Source organism: Carcharhinus amblyrhynchos, chromosome 4 (assembly GCF_965287045.1).
Source record: "Carcharhinus amblyrhynchos chromosome 4, sCarAmb.v2.hapA, whole genome shotgun sequence".
In the NCBI taxonomy this organism is placed as follows: domain Eukaryota; kingdom Metazoa; phylum Chordata; class Chondrichthyes; order Carcharhiniformes; family Carcharhinidae; genus Carcharhinus; species Carcharhinus amblyrhynchos.
The window spans coordinates 99,485,551-99,502,120 of record NC_137327.1 but is presented as its reverse complement, the minus strand read 5'-3'; the positions used below and the strand labels follow the sequence as shown (position 1 = coordinate 99,502,120).

At 38.6% G+C, this 16,570-nt stretch overlaps 1 protein-coding gene across 2 annotated transcripts; it reads left to right on the top strand.

Annotated features, from left to right (window-relative positions):
* The first annotated feature begins 14 nt into the window (after positions 1-14).
* sybl1 (synaptobrevin-like 1) lies at positions 15-14,995 on the top strand. 2 transcript variants are annotated; one of them, XM_080187649.1, is made up of 8 exons: positions 15-97; positions 1,719-1,879; positions 3,980-4,037; positions 4,650-4,787; positions 6,307-6,397; positions 10,172-10,239; positions 11,356-11,448; positions 12,684-14,995. In XM_080187649.1, exons 2-8 carry the CDS (start codon positions 1,734-1,736, stop codon positions 12,753-12,755), a joined length of 666 nt encoding a protein of 221 aa, XP_080043775.1. In that variant the 5' UTR covers positions 15-97; positions 1,719-1,733; the 3' UTR covers positions 12,756-14,995. The 2 variants fall into 2 exon arrangements, with proteins under 2 accessions (XP_080043775.1, XP_080043776.1); XM_080187650.1 differs by lacking the exon at positions 15-97 and adding an exon at positions 138-157.
* The last annotated feature ends 1,575 nt before the right edge of the window (positions 14,996-16,570 follow it).

Genomic DNA, 16,570 nt, shown 5'->3' with positions numbered 1-16,570 from the left:
GGGGCCCAGCTGACCGGAAGTGTGGGAAGGTGGGAGGGAGCTGCTGGAGGATAACAAGGCCTCGGACGGGAGGAGGAGGAGGCGGCCCGGGGGGGAGGTAAGGAGCCTGGTAAAGGATGGGAGATAGTCCCGGTTAATTAGTGGTGTTATTTAGGGCGTGAGTTTCCTTTATTCTGTCTACTTTCACAATGAAAATGTCCAATATTGTAATTGAGCTTTCAGTTTAGGGAATGTTTCTTTAGCTTAGTGACTCAGTCAGGTGTCGATTAGGGGCGGGGGAGAGAGATCCCTCTCAGCTGCCCATTAATCCCATCGTTTATTCCAATTGTAAGATCCAGCACTAAACTATAACTAACGAGTTAACTGCGCGTAGCGAAATACAGATTGATTGTTCAAGGAAACTGGCACCCGAAAGATCAAGGGAGATTTGTTAAAAGACCTGTTAGACTTTTGAAACTTGCGGCGTAGCGGACAGCCTGAGTAAGGCAAAAGTGAGCTACTGATAATTATAGGTCTGACACTGTAGGTGGAAGTATTTGTGAGTATTGCATTGTGCCTTTTATCTAATTAAATGACTTTAGTTTTAGTGGGAATATGCTACGTATGTCTAATCCTCTTTCACTTTTCCCTAGCAACGTAATTAGACTTATACAATTGTACCTGTTTTCTATAATGTAACTTTTTGTTACTTGATCTTGAGCTTATGATCAACGTAGGTACAATTGCAGCTTGATATTAAGGCAGCAAAAGTAAAGTCCTCATATTTCCAGATGATCATAGGCTGCTCTCCCCTTTTGAGGAGCAGTGCAGACTGTTGTTGATTTAACCTGAAGATCATAACACCTTGGGTGAGGAGTAAGGTTGAGTAGGAGGGCCTTCATGAATAACCTCAGCTGGTATGGGAATTGAATCTATGCTGTTGCTCTGTGTCACAAGCCTGATGTCTAAGCCAACTGAGCTATCTAATTGTAATGGAGAGTAATCTTTCTCTTTTGGGTTATCAAAGGAGTCTTGGTCAAAGTAAAGTGTTTAAAGCCCTTCAATGCTGTTCTATCTCTATTTCTAACAACCTCCTGGTTCTACAAAATTCCTCAAACTTTCTACTAGTTTTAACCTCTCTTGTACTTTCCTTCCTTTACTGAACATTTCAGCTGTACCTATAGTTACCTAACCTCAAGTTCTAGAATTGTGCCTGACACCTCCAGACTCTCCTCTTTTCCCCATTTAAGAACCTGTTAAAGTAAAGTTTATTTATTAGTCATAAGTAGTTTACATTCAAACTGCAGTGAAGATACTGTGAAAATTCCCTAGTTGCTACGCTTGTGCCTGTTCAGTAAAAGGCCATGGTTTAAAACATACCACTGATCAAAATTTTTGGCATCCCCAAATATCTCCCTTAACTGGCATCCTTTTTTTTGTTTAAAGTTTTTTATCTGAATTGGTTTGGAACATTATACATTTGTGCATCGTGTTTGGGATATTCTTTGGTATAGAAAAGTATTGCTGTTCAATAGTATGCACTTTGTATTCTAGTTTGTGGCATGCACAAATGTTTTGACTCTGACTGTTCATCACTTTGCTTACCTGGATAGATATCAAGCGGCAAGTTGTTTTTAAAAAATTCTATCACATGTGAAAGTAGATGCAGTAAGATGTGGGAGTATTTATTCGGGAGTATGGTAATTGCACATTAACTGCAAAGTAGTTTTGCCTTATAGCACCTTTGAGGAGCCATGGCTATCTTGTTTGCAGTAGTTGCAAGAGGCACTACCATCCTTGCAAAGAATGCTTGGTGTGGAGGAAATTTTTTGGAAGTGACCGAACAGATACTATCAAAGATTCCATCAGAAAATAATAAACTGACCTATTCCCATGGAAAGTAAGTATCAAAATCTTGGATCTGGGAATTGTGTAAGTACTAGGACCAACAATACATATGGGAAGACTGTTCAGGTGGTCAATTATTCTTTCCAGTACGTTAACATTTTTCCTTGAACAGTTCATTCGATCAAAATCTCTTTGCTGTAAGCTAACCTCGTTGTGACCTGAAACTAGATTTTTTTTGCCTACTAAGATTGAACTTGTTTTTGTATCTTTGTATTCTTCTTTGGAGAATATAGTGCAGTGGTGACATGATTTGATAACACAAAAACAAGGTGCATTGCTTAACACTGAAGGATTGTGAATTAAGCACCTATTTACTTAAAGGTCATGATAACTGTTGGATGCTGAGTAAAGTTGTCTTGACTTTGCTTCATAGTATTTTTTGACGTTGGAAAAGTTGTACTCCTGTTGTACCAAGGTAACGGTTTCCATTTCAGCTTGTCTGTATCTTCGAGTAACATGCAATGTGCCCAAATTAATTTTACATAAAAATTTGGGAGGTGAGACTCTCATCCACACGCAGGTGAAGTTGAACATGGACCTAGAGGAGAAGGGATTGATGCACTATACTGCATCATTTAGTCTCATTTATGCTTTATAAATTTGTTTTAAAACATCTTATGTTTTGTAACTTAAACTCAGTAGTTTGTTAATCTGGAACAGTGGTGGAAACAGGATAGATTTGTGAGCCAGGTATTCACAATGCTTCATTTTTAAGCAGTGCATTTTTAAGCAATGCACTACTACACAATATTCTCCAAAGAAGAATGTGAAGATACAAAAACAAGATCAATCTTATTGCATGCATTTGTGGCTTTTAAGACGGCTTTGATTTTATAGAGTTAGTGTTATCTAACCCCTTGCAGTGTCACAACATTTGTATTGCACTCGATCTAAGTTTGCATCTGCTCTGTCACCAAGGCCACTGACTTCCACATTTGGAAAGTTATCTGCTTTATTGTTAACCACCTTTTGAACCCTACATTACCTAAAGTTTTTCTCATGCGTGCCCTCAATGACCACCTCCTCCTGGCATAAACGTCATTTATGTAAATTGTCTCGTTTCCTCCTGCAGTGAGTTCTACAAATTCATTGACTCTCCCTTTCCCCAGTGGCTCTACTGGTTCCTTGTGCCCCAGTGAATCAATTTATAAACCCCTCGCTCACCACAAACTATTTGGATATTCTTCAACCAGCTTTTCTGTCCTGAGGTTTACTAGGCTGATACCGGAGTTGAGGGGGTTGAGCTATGAGGAGAGGCTGAATAAACTAGGCTTGTACTCGGAGTTTAGAAGAATGAGGGGAGATCTCATTGAGACGTAATAAGATGATGAATGGGATGGATAGGATAGAGGTGGAGAGGCTCTTCCCGCCCAGAATGGACAGTAGGACTAGGGGGCACAGCCTCAAGATAAAGGGGGAGGGGGGGGGTTTAGAACGGAGTTGAGGAGGAACTTCTTCACTCAAAGGGTGATGAATCTCTGGAATTCTCTGCCCATTGAAGTGGTGGAGGCTGCCTCGCTAAATATTTTTAAGACGCAGGTTGATGGGTTTTTGATAAGCGAGGGGATTAAGGGTTATGGGGAGAGGGCAGGAATGTGGAACTGAGACACGACAGATCAGCCATGATCTTATTGAATGGCGGGGCAGGCTCGAAGGGCTGGATGGCCTACTCCTGTTTCTTATGTTATGTCCTTATGAGTCTAGATTAGTGTTTGTTCCCACTCTCTCCCTCAAAGATTGATATTTCAGCTGTTAAATCTCTACCTACTAGCATTTCTCTTAAAAAAAAATACGCTTTCTACATCTTCCTGCTATCAAAATTCTAAAACCTATCTCTATTTGCATCTTCAGTCACTCCGCTTAAATTAATGTGTGCGCTCCAAATTGCTCTTGAGGCATTTGTGAATATAGCTATAAAAGCACCTGCAGATGTTGCTGTAATACAAATGTATGAACTAATGTTAACAGTTTCAAAAAATATTTTCTTCCCATTGTCCACTGCAGATGGTTTATCTTGGATCATGCTTGAATCATTGCGAACTGTTCTGCCTAACTAGCTTTTGCACTTTAACCAATTTCTTCTTTTCCACAGTTACTTATTTCATTATATTTGTCAAGAGAGGATAATATACCTGTGTATCACAGATGATGTAAGTATGGAATCCAAACAAGTAACCTTTTGGGGGATTAGGAGCATGTGGTTAAACATGGTGTGAAAATTTGCAGAACCAAAAATGAGTGCACTTTGTACAACCAAGTCTGTGCTTTTAATGAATCGACTTTATGTTGACGGCTTTCTTTGCATGTTATAAGAATGTACTTTGATCCAGATAATCTAGATTTTAAATTCTAGGCATTTCAAATCTTTTGACTGATTTGTTATAACATTTGGGGGAGGAAGAGGATGGCCAATCTCAGTTGGTGATGAGGAAGGATCATGTTAAAACAGAAAAAAGCTGGAAAATCACAGCAGGTCTGACAGCATCTGAGGTGAGAAAAGAGCTGATGTTTCAAGTTCAGATGGGGTCATCTAGCCTCAACATCAGCTTTTTGCTCTCCTTACAGATGCTGCCAGCACTGCTGAGATTTTCCGGCATTTTCTCTCTTGGTTTCAGACTCCAGTATCTGCAGTAATTTGCTTTTATCCAATTATCATGTTATTTGTTCTGGTGCCTTTTCTGTTTAATTTGTACAGTCCTATAAAATTTAAATCTGTCAACTGCTAGAGCTTAAGTTGTTCTGTTTTTCCTGTTTCACATAAGGACTTTGAGCGATCACGAGCATTTACCTTTCTGAATGAAATAAAGAAAAGATTTCAAACAACATATGGTTCAAGGGCACAAACAGCATTGCCTTATGCAATGAACAGTGAATTCTCCAATGTGTTGGCAGCACAAATGGTGTGTATGTTGTAACTTTTGATCTGTAAATGCAAATGATTATATAGGAACCTCAAAGCCAGTTGTGTTCAGAGAACCCCTTTCCTCTGACTTAAAAGACTGGATAAACATATCTTTCATGTATTCGTTAGAAAAATACAGAAACTGTTCAGCTCCTATTTTAACTTTTTCATCCTGCACAACTTTGTTTACCACTGCTCTCTGACAAAAGCATTTTGTAATCTTCAAGTTTGCCTTAATTCAGACAGTATCTTTTGCCTCAATCCCTAAAGTTCTAATACGTAACATATTTGCATTTTAGTACAAAACTTTCTTACATTAATCTCTCCCTTTTATGTCACTCAAATATATAAATTTAACTGTTAATTCCTCGCTGCTTTGGTAATCTGAAGCCCATAATCTCCATGTGTAATGAGTCTCAGTATGGTATTCAACAACATGGAACATCAGTGAATAAGAATTATCTTCACCTATGCACATATTCTGAGAGAAATCAGTGGATAACATTCAAGAACCTAGGAACTCGGGTCATTGTTTTCCTTCCCAGGTACTGAATATGAATTCTATGAATATTCTATTTAGTTGCCACTAAAATCAACACTGAACATGTTGCTAAGTTCAGCCAATAGAAATTCTATGAATAGCCTCAGCACATCTGGGAAGGAAAACAGTGACCTGAGTTCCCAGGTTCTTGAATGTTATCCACTGATTTTTCTCAGTATGTGCACAGATGAGGATACAGTCATTATTCACTGTTGTTCTATGTTGATTTTTGTACTGAGACTCATTACACATGGAGAACAGGACCAGAGACCTTCTCCATAGTATTATTGGACCAGAACAGTATATGCCTTCAGGAAAAAGTGTGAAGAGAATCATCATTTCTCTGCTGTGACTGTTAGCTCTATTTTTCCTCCTGTCTAATAGCTCAACTGCCCCATACAATGTGTGTTAATAAAATAGTATGGTCAGTCTGTTATATCAACAGGATATGATAAACTATGGCAGATGAGGATTCTGATATTAACAAGGGAGATGGTGTGAGGAATAGATGGCATTAATAGATGGAAAAATTCCAAACGCATGGTATACAATTTTGTTGGAATACACCCAATCATTGACCACCTTTAGTCTCTCTTTCAAGTTTGCTTTGTTTCAGCAAATAGTCTCAAATAAGGACGTGACTCAGTTTGTGAATTTGCTCAATGATCCTATAATTGTTTACTGTAACAGTAGGTGTGAAAAGCCTGCATTTGAAGTTTTTACTTTACTGACCTAAGTGTGCATCGAGCACACTGAACAAATTCATACATTATTCTGGAATTTTATGTAAAACAGTCTTGAACATAGAACAAAGGAGACAGGCAATGCTGAGTTCAAACTGTAATCTAGCAGTCGCTCGATCTCTTTTGCAGTTGGGTGTCTGAATAAACAGCTTGAACATAGACCTACGTGGATGTCATGTGTGCATCTGACTACTTTAAATAGCAAATATTGAGCTTGTCACATATGATTTCAGAAATACTTGTCAGAAAACAGGAATTCAGATCGAGTTTCGGAGACTCAAGCACAAGTAGATGAGTTGAAAGGAATCATGGTCCGAAATATTGGTACGTATAAAATGGAGATATGTATATAGTTAATTTTTGAAAATCCAGTTTTCTTTCTAATTATTGCACACCAAGTTCTCTCAGGTTGACTGTTTATAAGTAACCACTAAAATTTGTAACAGCTCACTGAAATACACCTGTCCCAAGGGAGCTGTACAACTTATTGTGTTGATTCCCTGATAATGCCAACCATATGGCGCAATGCTGATATACTAATGTATTTAGTGTATCTATCAATCCTATTTTTTAATCATTGCATGTCGCCAGTGTTGATTGTGAACCTGTCAGAACAATCGTATGATTATAATTCATTTTAAATTCTTCCATGTTTATGTATGATTTTGGCTTGCTTAAACAAAAATACAAAACGCTGGAAGTGCTTAAGGTCAGACAACATGGAAGGTAAGGATAACATTTCAGTTAATTTTTTTGTTCAGTCTGAAACTTTAATCTTCTCTACAGATGCAGTCTGATTTGAGTGTTTCGAGAATTCTTTTCACACTTACAGCAAATACAGTATTTTGCTTAAGCTTTATGTACTCTTAGTCCTTTACTTTTGTTCCTAATCACAGGCATTAGTGGTTCATGCAAGGTGAAGCAATATCTGTATTAATGTGAGGTCTATGACTACAATTATAAGGTTGAAGCAATTTTCTTTATTTCATCTTTATAGTAATTCTTAAATACCCATGAGGGGCCTGACCTTTAGTCACTTGTGCATTTGTGTCTCAGATCTAGCATATGACTTCTGTCATTGATAACATGACTACTTCAAGGAAAATTAAATATGAAAGAGGAACTACTCTAAAACGTACCTTTTGATTTGTTCAGCTTGGAAAATAAACCATAAATAGACATTTTGTCTAATTTCTGCTTGTTATGCAAGATTTGATCCAACTTCTCTGCCTTGTTTAATCTCCCCTTTATATAAACTGTCCCATCCATGACCAACTCAACTTTGCCATCTCTTGTGACCTCGTTAGCTGACTCCTGACAATTTTCTCTAACTTCCGTCCCTTACCTAAACACCAACATCTGTACCAGTGAAAACCTCATCAACAAATGCCCTCATTTGTTCACTCGTGAATTTGCCTCCTTTTCAGATTGTCCACTAATATTTCACTACTGTTATAGACCAGATCAGAAACTCCAAGGTATGATGTGAAGTTAGCCTAGGCCTAGACCTAGCCTTTTTGATTTTTGGCATTAAGGCAAGCATAAGGTGTTGTGCTTCAGTTATGATTCGATTGACGCCCTTGGGAACTTTACAAAGTTTGTAATAAAAGGAATTAGGATAACTTTTACCAATTGAAATATTTAAACATATATCAATTCACAGCTAATTATCTCTAATTTTGATGCAAGAAATATTCCCATAGATATACATCCTCCTTCAAAATCAGCTCAAAAACAGATATGCTCACATGGGTGTTGCCTTTTCGTCCCTCTTGGTAGATATGGAAAAACACACATCTTATGACAGCCTACAGAGAAAGAGACTTGTTTCCTAGCAGATTTGTCCCCAAATCCAGGGAGAGAAAGAGAGGCACTTCTCTGACAATTCCAAGTTGCAATTGGCCTCTTATTACTAACGTATGCATATTTCACTTTTTACACCTTTTTATCCCATCCTTCCGGCAGATGGGCTGTCTTTTATCACTTTCTCCAGCTTAGTTAAATCATGTGCATGCAGTAGCCTTTACTCAATGCTACCATATTCCCAAAGTTTCAAAACAAAATTCATCTTCACACTGTTCTGTTCCCTCAAAATGCCTTTCCTTTCATCCCAACAGATATGTTCTGCCCTTGCTGGTTCCTCTACTGTAGTCTTGTCTTCTCTCTCAATCCTCCATGGTCAGGTGTGTCTCAGCTGTTACATGCTACTCATCCTTCTATGCCAGGATGATAAACACCCATGTTACAATTTTACAAAATCTGCCTTGTCATCACTGCACACTTGAGGTCCTCTCCTACCCTGACTGACTCTGCTTTCTAGCAATGTATTAAGTTTTAAACCCTTTTCCAAATCTTTCTACTGCCACACACCACTTCATTTTCTATCATGTCCTGCACCTTAATGTTCCCTTGCCACTGCCCTCTTCTCTTTCTCTCTTCTCCCACCACTAACCAAATTCGGTAACATTGTTTTTAAACGGCTAATGTTACGCCGTTGTTTAAGAAGGGTGCCAGGCAAAAGGCGGGGAATTACAGGCCGGTTAGTTTAACGTCTGTGGTAGGTAAAATGTTAGAATCCGTCATTAAGGAGGAAATTGCGAGGCATCTTGAAGGGAATTGCTTGATAGGGCAGACGCAACACGGTTTCATTAAAGGGAAGTCGTGTCTGACAAATTTACTGGAGTTCTATGAGGATGTGTCTAGGGCGGTGGATAGAGGAGAGCCGGTGGATGTGGTCTTTCTGGATTTTCAGAAGGCGTTTGATAAGGTACCTCACAAGAGGTTACTGCAGAAGGTCAGAGGACATGGAGTTGGGGGTAGGGTGTTAGCGTGGATAGAGGATTGGTTGTCAAATAGGAGGCAGAGAGTGGGGGTCAATGGGTGCTATTCAGATTGGCGGTTGGTGACTAGTGGGGTGCCCCAGGGGTCGGTGCTGGGGCCTCAGCTATTTACCATTTATATAGATGATCTGGAGGAGGGAACCGAGTGTAGGGTGTCGAAATTTGCTGATGACACCAAGATTGGGGGAAAGGCAAATTGTGCGGAGGGTGTGGAGAGTCTGCAGAAGGATCTAGATAGGCTGGGCGAATGGGCCAGGAAATGGCAAATGGAATTTAATGTTGGCAAGTGTGAGGTGGTCCACTTTGGTAGGAAGAATGGTAGGAAGGACTATTACTTACGTGGCGAAAAACTGCAGCAGGCGACGGTGCAGAGGGACCTCGGGGTCCTTGTGCATGAGTCGCAAAAACCCAGCCTGCAGGTGCAGCAGGTGGTCAGGAAGGCGAATGGGATGCTGGCCTTCATAGCGAGGGGGATTGAATATAAAAGTAGGGAGGTCTTGCTGCAGCTGTATAGGGCACTGGTGAGGCCGCAGCTGGAGTACTGTGTGCAGTTTTGGGCGCCGCACCTGCGCAAGGATATTTTGGCTTTGGAGGGAGTGCAGAGGAGGTTTACTAGGCTGATACCGGAGTTGAGGGGGTTGAGCTATGAGGAGAGGCTGAATAAACTAGGCTTGTACTCGTTAGAGTTTAGAAGAATGAGGGGAGATCTCATTGAGACGTATAAGATGATGAATGGGATGGATAGGATAGAGGTGGAAAGACTCTTCCCGCTCAAAAAAGACAGTAGGACTAGGGGGCACAGCCTCAAGATAAAGGGGGGGCGGTTCAGAACGGAGTTGAGGAGGAACTTCTTCACTCAAAGGGTGGTGAATCTCTGGAATTCTCTGCCCGTTGAAGTGGTGGAGGCTGCCTCGCTAAATATTTTTAAGAAGCGGGTTGATGGGTTTTTGATAAGAGAGGGGATTAAGGGTTATGGGGAGAGGGCGGGAAAGTGGAACTGAGCCACGACAGATCAGCCATGATCTTATTGAATGGCGGGGCAGGCTCGAAGGGCCAGATGGCCTACTCCTGCTCCTATTTCTTATGTTCTTATGTTCTTAAATATGGGAAACATCCAATTTTTAAAGAATAGTTCTGAAAGTTGTTAGTACAAACAAGTTGTTGCAAGTTATGCACTGGGCAAGAATAAAATTACATTTCAGCCTGAAAATTGATTTCATGAATTGCTTTGATTTCTTTGTGATTTTGCAATCTGTAGATTTGGTGGCACAAAGAGGAGAAAAACTAGAGTTGTTGATCGACAAAACTGAGAACCTAGTGGATTCTGTGAGTATCGTGTTTTTCCATCTTGCACTGAAAACACAAAGCAAACATTGTTTTTTAAATGATTCACTCAGGTAGGTGCATGCCACAACTGAGTGAATTGTATCCAGTGCTCTTGAGAGAGTGTATTCAGTGCTGTCCATTTATTGGGTGGAGGCCACTTTCTATTCAATTCAGGTGTTCAATTCCTCAGTAAAATTACTCTTCACCTCAAAACCTACATTTGAATGGAGGAGGACAAACTATAATGACATCCTTTTTGTGGCCTTTGTCTATTTGTCAGCTGCCAATGTAATGAGATGGAACCTGTGCTTCTTGAGGTGTCAAGAATTGTCTGTGACTTTGCCTTCCACCAAATCCATAGAGACCAACCAACATCTGAAAGTATAAACATCATACTAGTTTTCCAAATTTTCCCTCGGCCCATGGAAGTTTTTGTCAGAAATCAAATTATCTTCTGAGACTACTAACTGCATGATCTATCTGTATACTAAATTGGTCAGTTTTTACATTTTTTATCTATTTTGTAGTGCATTCCTGCTCTAGACACAAGAGGTGAGAAGTGTGTTTGAGACTGCAGCTGTCTGCTGTATTATTTGTACGTTTTCAATTTTTTTTGTCAGCTGTGGTTAGCTAGCACTGAGTCACAAGATTCCAGATTCAAATCCTATTCCAGGACTTGAGTACAAAAATCAGAACTGACAGTCCAGTGCGGTACTGTGGGCGTGCTGCACTCAGGTGCTATCTCTAGCATGAGACTTTAAACCAAGGCCTGCTCACCTGCCCAACATTCAATCCCTCAATCAACATCGCAAAACAAATTCTGTGATCATTATCACTGATGTTTGTGGGAACTTATTCCAATATTGACGACCCAATTTTTTGACTGTGTATCAGAAATACTTTGGATGTCTCCTTGCACTTTAAACAAGTCAGTGATTTGTAAAATGTGTTTTTTTATGCAAATAGTTGTTTTATTGGCTTACTTTGGTTTTTCAAGCACTAAAAGAAAAAGTAGTGAATAGATCATCTGTCCAACCAAATCCTTCCTCCAAAGCATTCATGTTACATTTTTCTGCTCAGCTTGGAATCACATGCAGCTTTTATTTCTTTTTGTAGTCGGTCACATTTAAAACCACCAGCAGAAACCTGGCCAGAGCGATGTGTATGAAAAACCTCAAGCTTACAATCATAATTGCCATTGTAGCGATCGTAAGTATATTTCTGTCTTTGCAGCATGGGAGCCTTTAAGACAGGTGGCGAACTTGCATATTGGACCATGCTTCTCTGACCTGAAATTCATTTGTTTAAAATGCTCTACCTAGGCCTTGTATATGATGTTTGACAAATAAGTTTTAAAATGATTGCTCAGCTGCATTACAAAACTAATGCATCTTTCCTCTTTGTAATTTGTAAAAGAGATTGAGTTGCTGGTGGAGAAAAGGGAATTAATTTTTGACAAACAGCGATGGGTTCAGTCTCCTAATTTGTACAATTATCAAGGAATTACTTACAGTCAAGAAATAAATCTGTATTTCAGTCAATTTCCATCAGTCAAAAGTGCTGCATTGGATGTTTAGCAATTCAGGTTTTCCAAAGATTGTAATTCACAAAATATTGCAAGTTTCATGATTTTTTTTCATTTTAATTTCCTTCTGTCTGTGGCTTAAAATCCAATTTGTTTTGAATGTGGGCTGTAGGATTTCCACAAGAGTCTCATTCAAAATGTTTGGAGGGTAGATGAAAATTTAAAGAATTAACTCTCATCAAAAGACTGCCTGCTTCAAGTGCAAACCTCCACAAAATGCTAGTTATTTCATATGACTCTTGTACACTTATATTTGTGCCCTTCTCGTTATGAGATTGCTTGTTGTTTTTCTTTTTCAAATAGACTGATTCATTGTTAAACCATTTGTATGCTAGTTGATAACCTATTCAACATGTTGGGCTTTCCTATGGTGTAATCAATATAGATTGTGATTTTTATATTGCAACTGAAAACAAGGAGCATTAGAAGATGAGAAAAGGCCCTTTGGTTCATTACGACTGTCAGCTCTTGGTCTAACACTGGGCTCTTCAAAGAACTGCCATTCACTCTTAACGGCCAGCAGTAGAGGCAACTAGTGCTTCACTGAAAGTTTTTTTTTAAAGTTCTTTATCAGGGACCTTTTTTACTAAGGAAAGAAAGCCTATCTCTTTGAAAGGCACCTATGAGTTAATATTGCACAAACTTCACAAATTATTAGTGTCGTGGAACTTGTGTATTGAAGTTACACAATCCTGTAACTTCCAAATATACACTTGTTTCTGTTTGACATGTAATGTTGGCACATGCTTTCCTGCTCTGCCTTTTCTCTCCAGTATGGTGTTCATCTGTTCTGAGTGCTGTTATGTACATTGGAGGAGAAATCTACTTTGTAATGCCAACTAAATATCTTGTGTTGCAGGTTGTCATTTATATCATTGTGTCAGCAGCATGTGGAGGTCTTTCATGGCCGTCTTGTGTCAGAAATGAGTAAGAGCCATAGTTCTATTCATTGGAAGGAAAAATGAAGAAATCTAATTTTAACCACTGGCACGAGGATTTTATTGGAGATCTGCGTGTAATATTTCATCTTTTCTGCTTCTGAATACCATGCATTGAAAGGCTATGGTTTCTGCTTGCCTTATTTCAGACATTTTTATACTTTTCATATTAATTGAAGGAGTTACTGCATTACAACTGAAATACAAACCATATTTTATTCTTGAGTATTCAGTGATTGTGAAATAATTGTTCTAAACTTTTTTAAATTAATATAGTGCATTATTTTGAGTGACTTGAATCAACCTGTTGAGCACTTTCTAAAATTGTGTGCAGGGATAGTCCCCTGTTGTCACTCCTTTAGAGTAGCACTAAGTCAACTGTGATTGCTTTTCTTTCTCTTCTTCGGTGCCCCCTCCCTAACCCCAGTAAAATCTGAGAATGCAACATCCTGAGTTGTCTGAATGGAAGCTGATAATACCACTTCCTCTGGACATCCAGGGATGTTGACCATCTATCCACCTCAATGTTAAATTGTTCCATTTCTCAACAGTTTGCAAAGTGAATGAGTGTTGCATATCTTCAGAACTGAGGCACAGTATTAAGCAAAAGGGATGTGTAAAATGGAGCTGTAATTAATGGAAATCCTTACTGGACCAATGTAAAAATGTAAATAAGTTTATGCCAGTTGTGGCCAGTATTTATGTACAGTACATCCCAGGAAACAAATCATAGCAGAAGTGGTGCAAATACCATGCTGATTGTGTACCATGGTTACTAGTTACGCTGCTCTATGTAGTGTTTTTGTCAGCCAGACTTCTTGGTATTTTTTTTTATGGTTCACATTGTGTACTAATGCAGCTTTGATCCCTTTGCAGATGGAATAAGTGTCAGTTTAAATGTTTTTAATAAAACCCACAGTTTGAGCAGCCTCTAGGATGCAGTTTCTGGACCCATAGGCAGCAGGCTTTTAAAGTCGTAAAACCATAAGTTCCTACCCCTTATATGAACTTCCATCTTTCATAGATGGGGATTATGCAGGGGCTCATGGTTTCACAGCTTTTAATAAATATATTAGACTATATATATTTATTTATGGGTGACTGTGGATAAGAACACTGCTCAGATGTGTGGGATGTGGATTTATGTCCAACTCAACTGAGATGGAACTAGTAAGGCTCCTAGCTACTATGTGCTTGGGCAGTTTGAATTCCTAGTGTTTATATTGACACGAATGCTGACATCTCATCAGGCCTAAGGATGTAAGAGTTTTTGTTCATTTGATTTGTATTGCCAAACACTTGGGTCACTTGTGCCAATTGTTGGATAAAAATGCTGTGCAGAATGGTTCCACTTAATCCATGTCCAGTAAGAAATGTGGCATAAATACTGTTTTCTATCAACACTGGAGGATTAACAAGGTGGGAGGGATGCATCAAAGTATCAGCCTGTGATTATAAACATTATTTCTTTAAGAGCTATTATCAAGTATAAATATAGCCTCTTGCAACTGGGTGTTCTCAGTTAGAGCTAAAACAACACTGTTTTTCACAAATGTTGTGCTTGTATTTTAGCTTGATGTTTTTATGGCAAATCTGTTAATGAACACCCACTTCTAAGGAATCTGCTCAATGGGCTGTCATTAGTGCTGCAACTTGCGTTTGCTATCACATCCTTGTCTTTAACAAGCGCAAATGTACAGAAGGAGGGCTTTGTTTAAGTTAGCATGTGATTTCTGGAACAAGTGTTACTTAGTGACTATTTATTTTATCAAGATATATACTTGGGTTCCTTTTTGTGTTCTCTCTTCATACTTGGCATTACAAGCAGTTGTGTAGATGGATGTCATAAACTGTCCTTAATTAACAGGGTAATAACTGCAGTAGCTCACTATTACATCCCATGCCTTGTGCCCACACTCTTCACTCTAATGCTTTCCAATAGACTCTATAGTTTATGGAGTATGGTCTTCTCACTAATAGAAGATTCATGTGAAATACTGGCCTCTAAGCAAACTGCACCTATCTCACACCAGGTTCCCAGAGAGGATGCATATTCAGATCATTGTCCAGGTTTTAAAGTGCAGAAAATGGAAATGTATTAAAAAATCTTGCTAAAGTGTATTAATCACAATTGTAATTATATATAAATTGTGGCTGTGTATAAGAAGCTTTTGCTCTTGTACTTTGCGTTATATTAGATGGTAAAAATAAATTGTTTAACCATTGAATCACATCTGCATTGGATTTGAAAAGGTTTCTTGTTTTTAGTGCTGTACAGCATTTAAAAGTAAATGTTTTGAAGTTAGAGCATAGCCCCATCTGAACTCAATTCTCCAGAATATATCCAAATCTTTATTTATTACACACAATCATTTGTGATATTGATTATTACCATCTATATATTTTTGGTTATTTGTAATTAAAATGTCAATTGAGGTACTTTAACATTAACCAACAATATTTTCTGTATTAAATGTGAAGTATAACAGTAGGATTTATTATTATTGCCTTTAACATTGCATTTATATAGTGCATTAACCAAGCAAATGAGCCATTGATTCCTCATGCTTAACAACCTGAAGCATATCATGTTTTCATTTGGGATAATTGATTGTGAAGGTCAATTGCTAATTGGGGGGGGGGGGGGGGCAGGAGAGAGGTGGATATGATTTTCGTCCCACTTGTACCTCTAACTTGGATTAAATTAGGTTACATGAAACTAGGCAATATGCCATTAGACTACTTTAAAATTGTGATTAAGGGTTCATGGGCATCTTCACGTTTTCAAACTATTACTGTAATTAAACTATCTTTTCAGATTGCTTATTCTTTAAACCACTGAAATACCTCTTGCTTTTAGCATAAGTGAGAAAACACATTTCACAGAGATGTTACTGTCCTTTTTTTAAGTAGACATTGAATTCTGCCAACATTAGTTCAGAGTAGGTCTTTGCTCCTGAGGCTTTAATTTTGTTTTTCTTAGTCTGACTTCTAACCCCGAAACTGTCCTTCCCTGTGAAAATGTTCCTGGAGATTCTCACTTCAGTGCAAACTAGGTGAATCTTCCAACTTTTTCAACTCCATGAATTTAGTAGCTTCAGTCCCAGTGCCTTGGTGAAACTGGAGAACCTGGGTTCTAGTTCCAGCCCCTTGGAGCTGAACATTATAATTTGATATTTTTAATAGACATCAGCATTAATTATCAAGCATAAAACCTATAAAGGCAAACAGCAATTGTCTCAGTCAAAGACTAAGGAACTCTATATTAAAACAGTAATGAAATCCACAGCACAGCAACTGAAAAATCTGGTATTCTCGTATACAGAAAATGATTAAAGCAAAAACATTGCATGTGATTGCTAAGGAATGGATGATGTGTGCCTTTTAAATCAAGAGATGTGTTTGGAGACAAAACAACCATGGACCTGAAACAAATCAGTGTCAAATGACTGTCAAGCAACATAGATTTAATGGCAGAAGACAGGTTTGCAGAGCATTGACTGTATAAGTCAAACAACCTGATCAATCCACAGTTTGAAAATGTTGTGCATATATTTCATATGTGTGAAATCATTTTGCTTTGGAACAGCTCAAGTCAGACAATATTTTCAGATTTGGATTATTTCATGCCTTCACATTATTGGACTAATTGCATTGGATTGTTAGTGCATCATCAGCATAGAGCAGCTTCCTTGGATTTCAGGCAAACAGCTGAAAAGCTTTCTAGAAGTTCTAGGATATAAGTAGCCACCCTTTTGTGTTACCTAACTGCATAAAACAGCAAAGCCCTCCAATATGGTGAATTTGG

Coding starts and splice junctions, on each gene's coding strand:
- sybl1 (XM_080187649.1), top strand. CDS start 1,734: ATGGCTATCTTGTTTGCAGTAGTTGCAAGAGGCACTACCATCCTTGCA. Junction 1,880..3,979: donor CTGACCTATTCCCATGGAAA/GTAAGTATCAAA, acceptor TCTTTTCCACAG/TTACTTATTTCATTATATTT. Junction 4,788..6,306: donor ATGTGTTGGCAGCACAAATG/GTGTGTATGTTG, acceptor ATATGATTTCAG/AAATACTTGTCAGAAAACAG.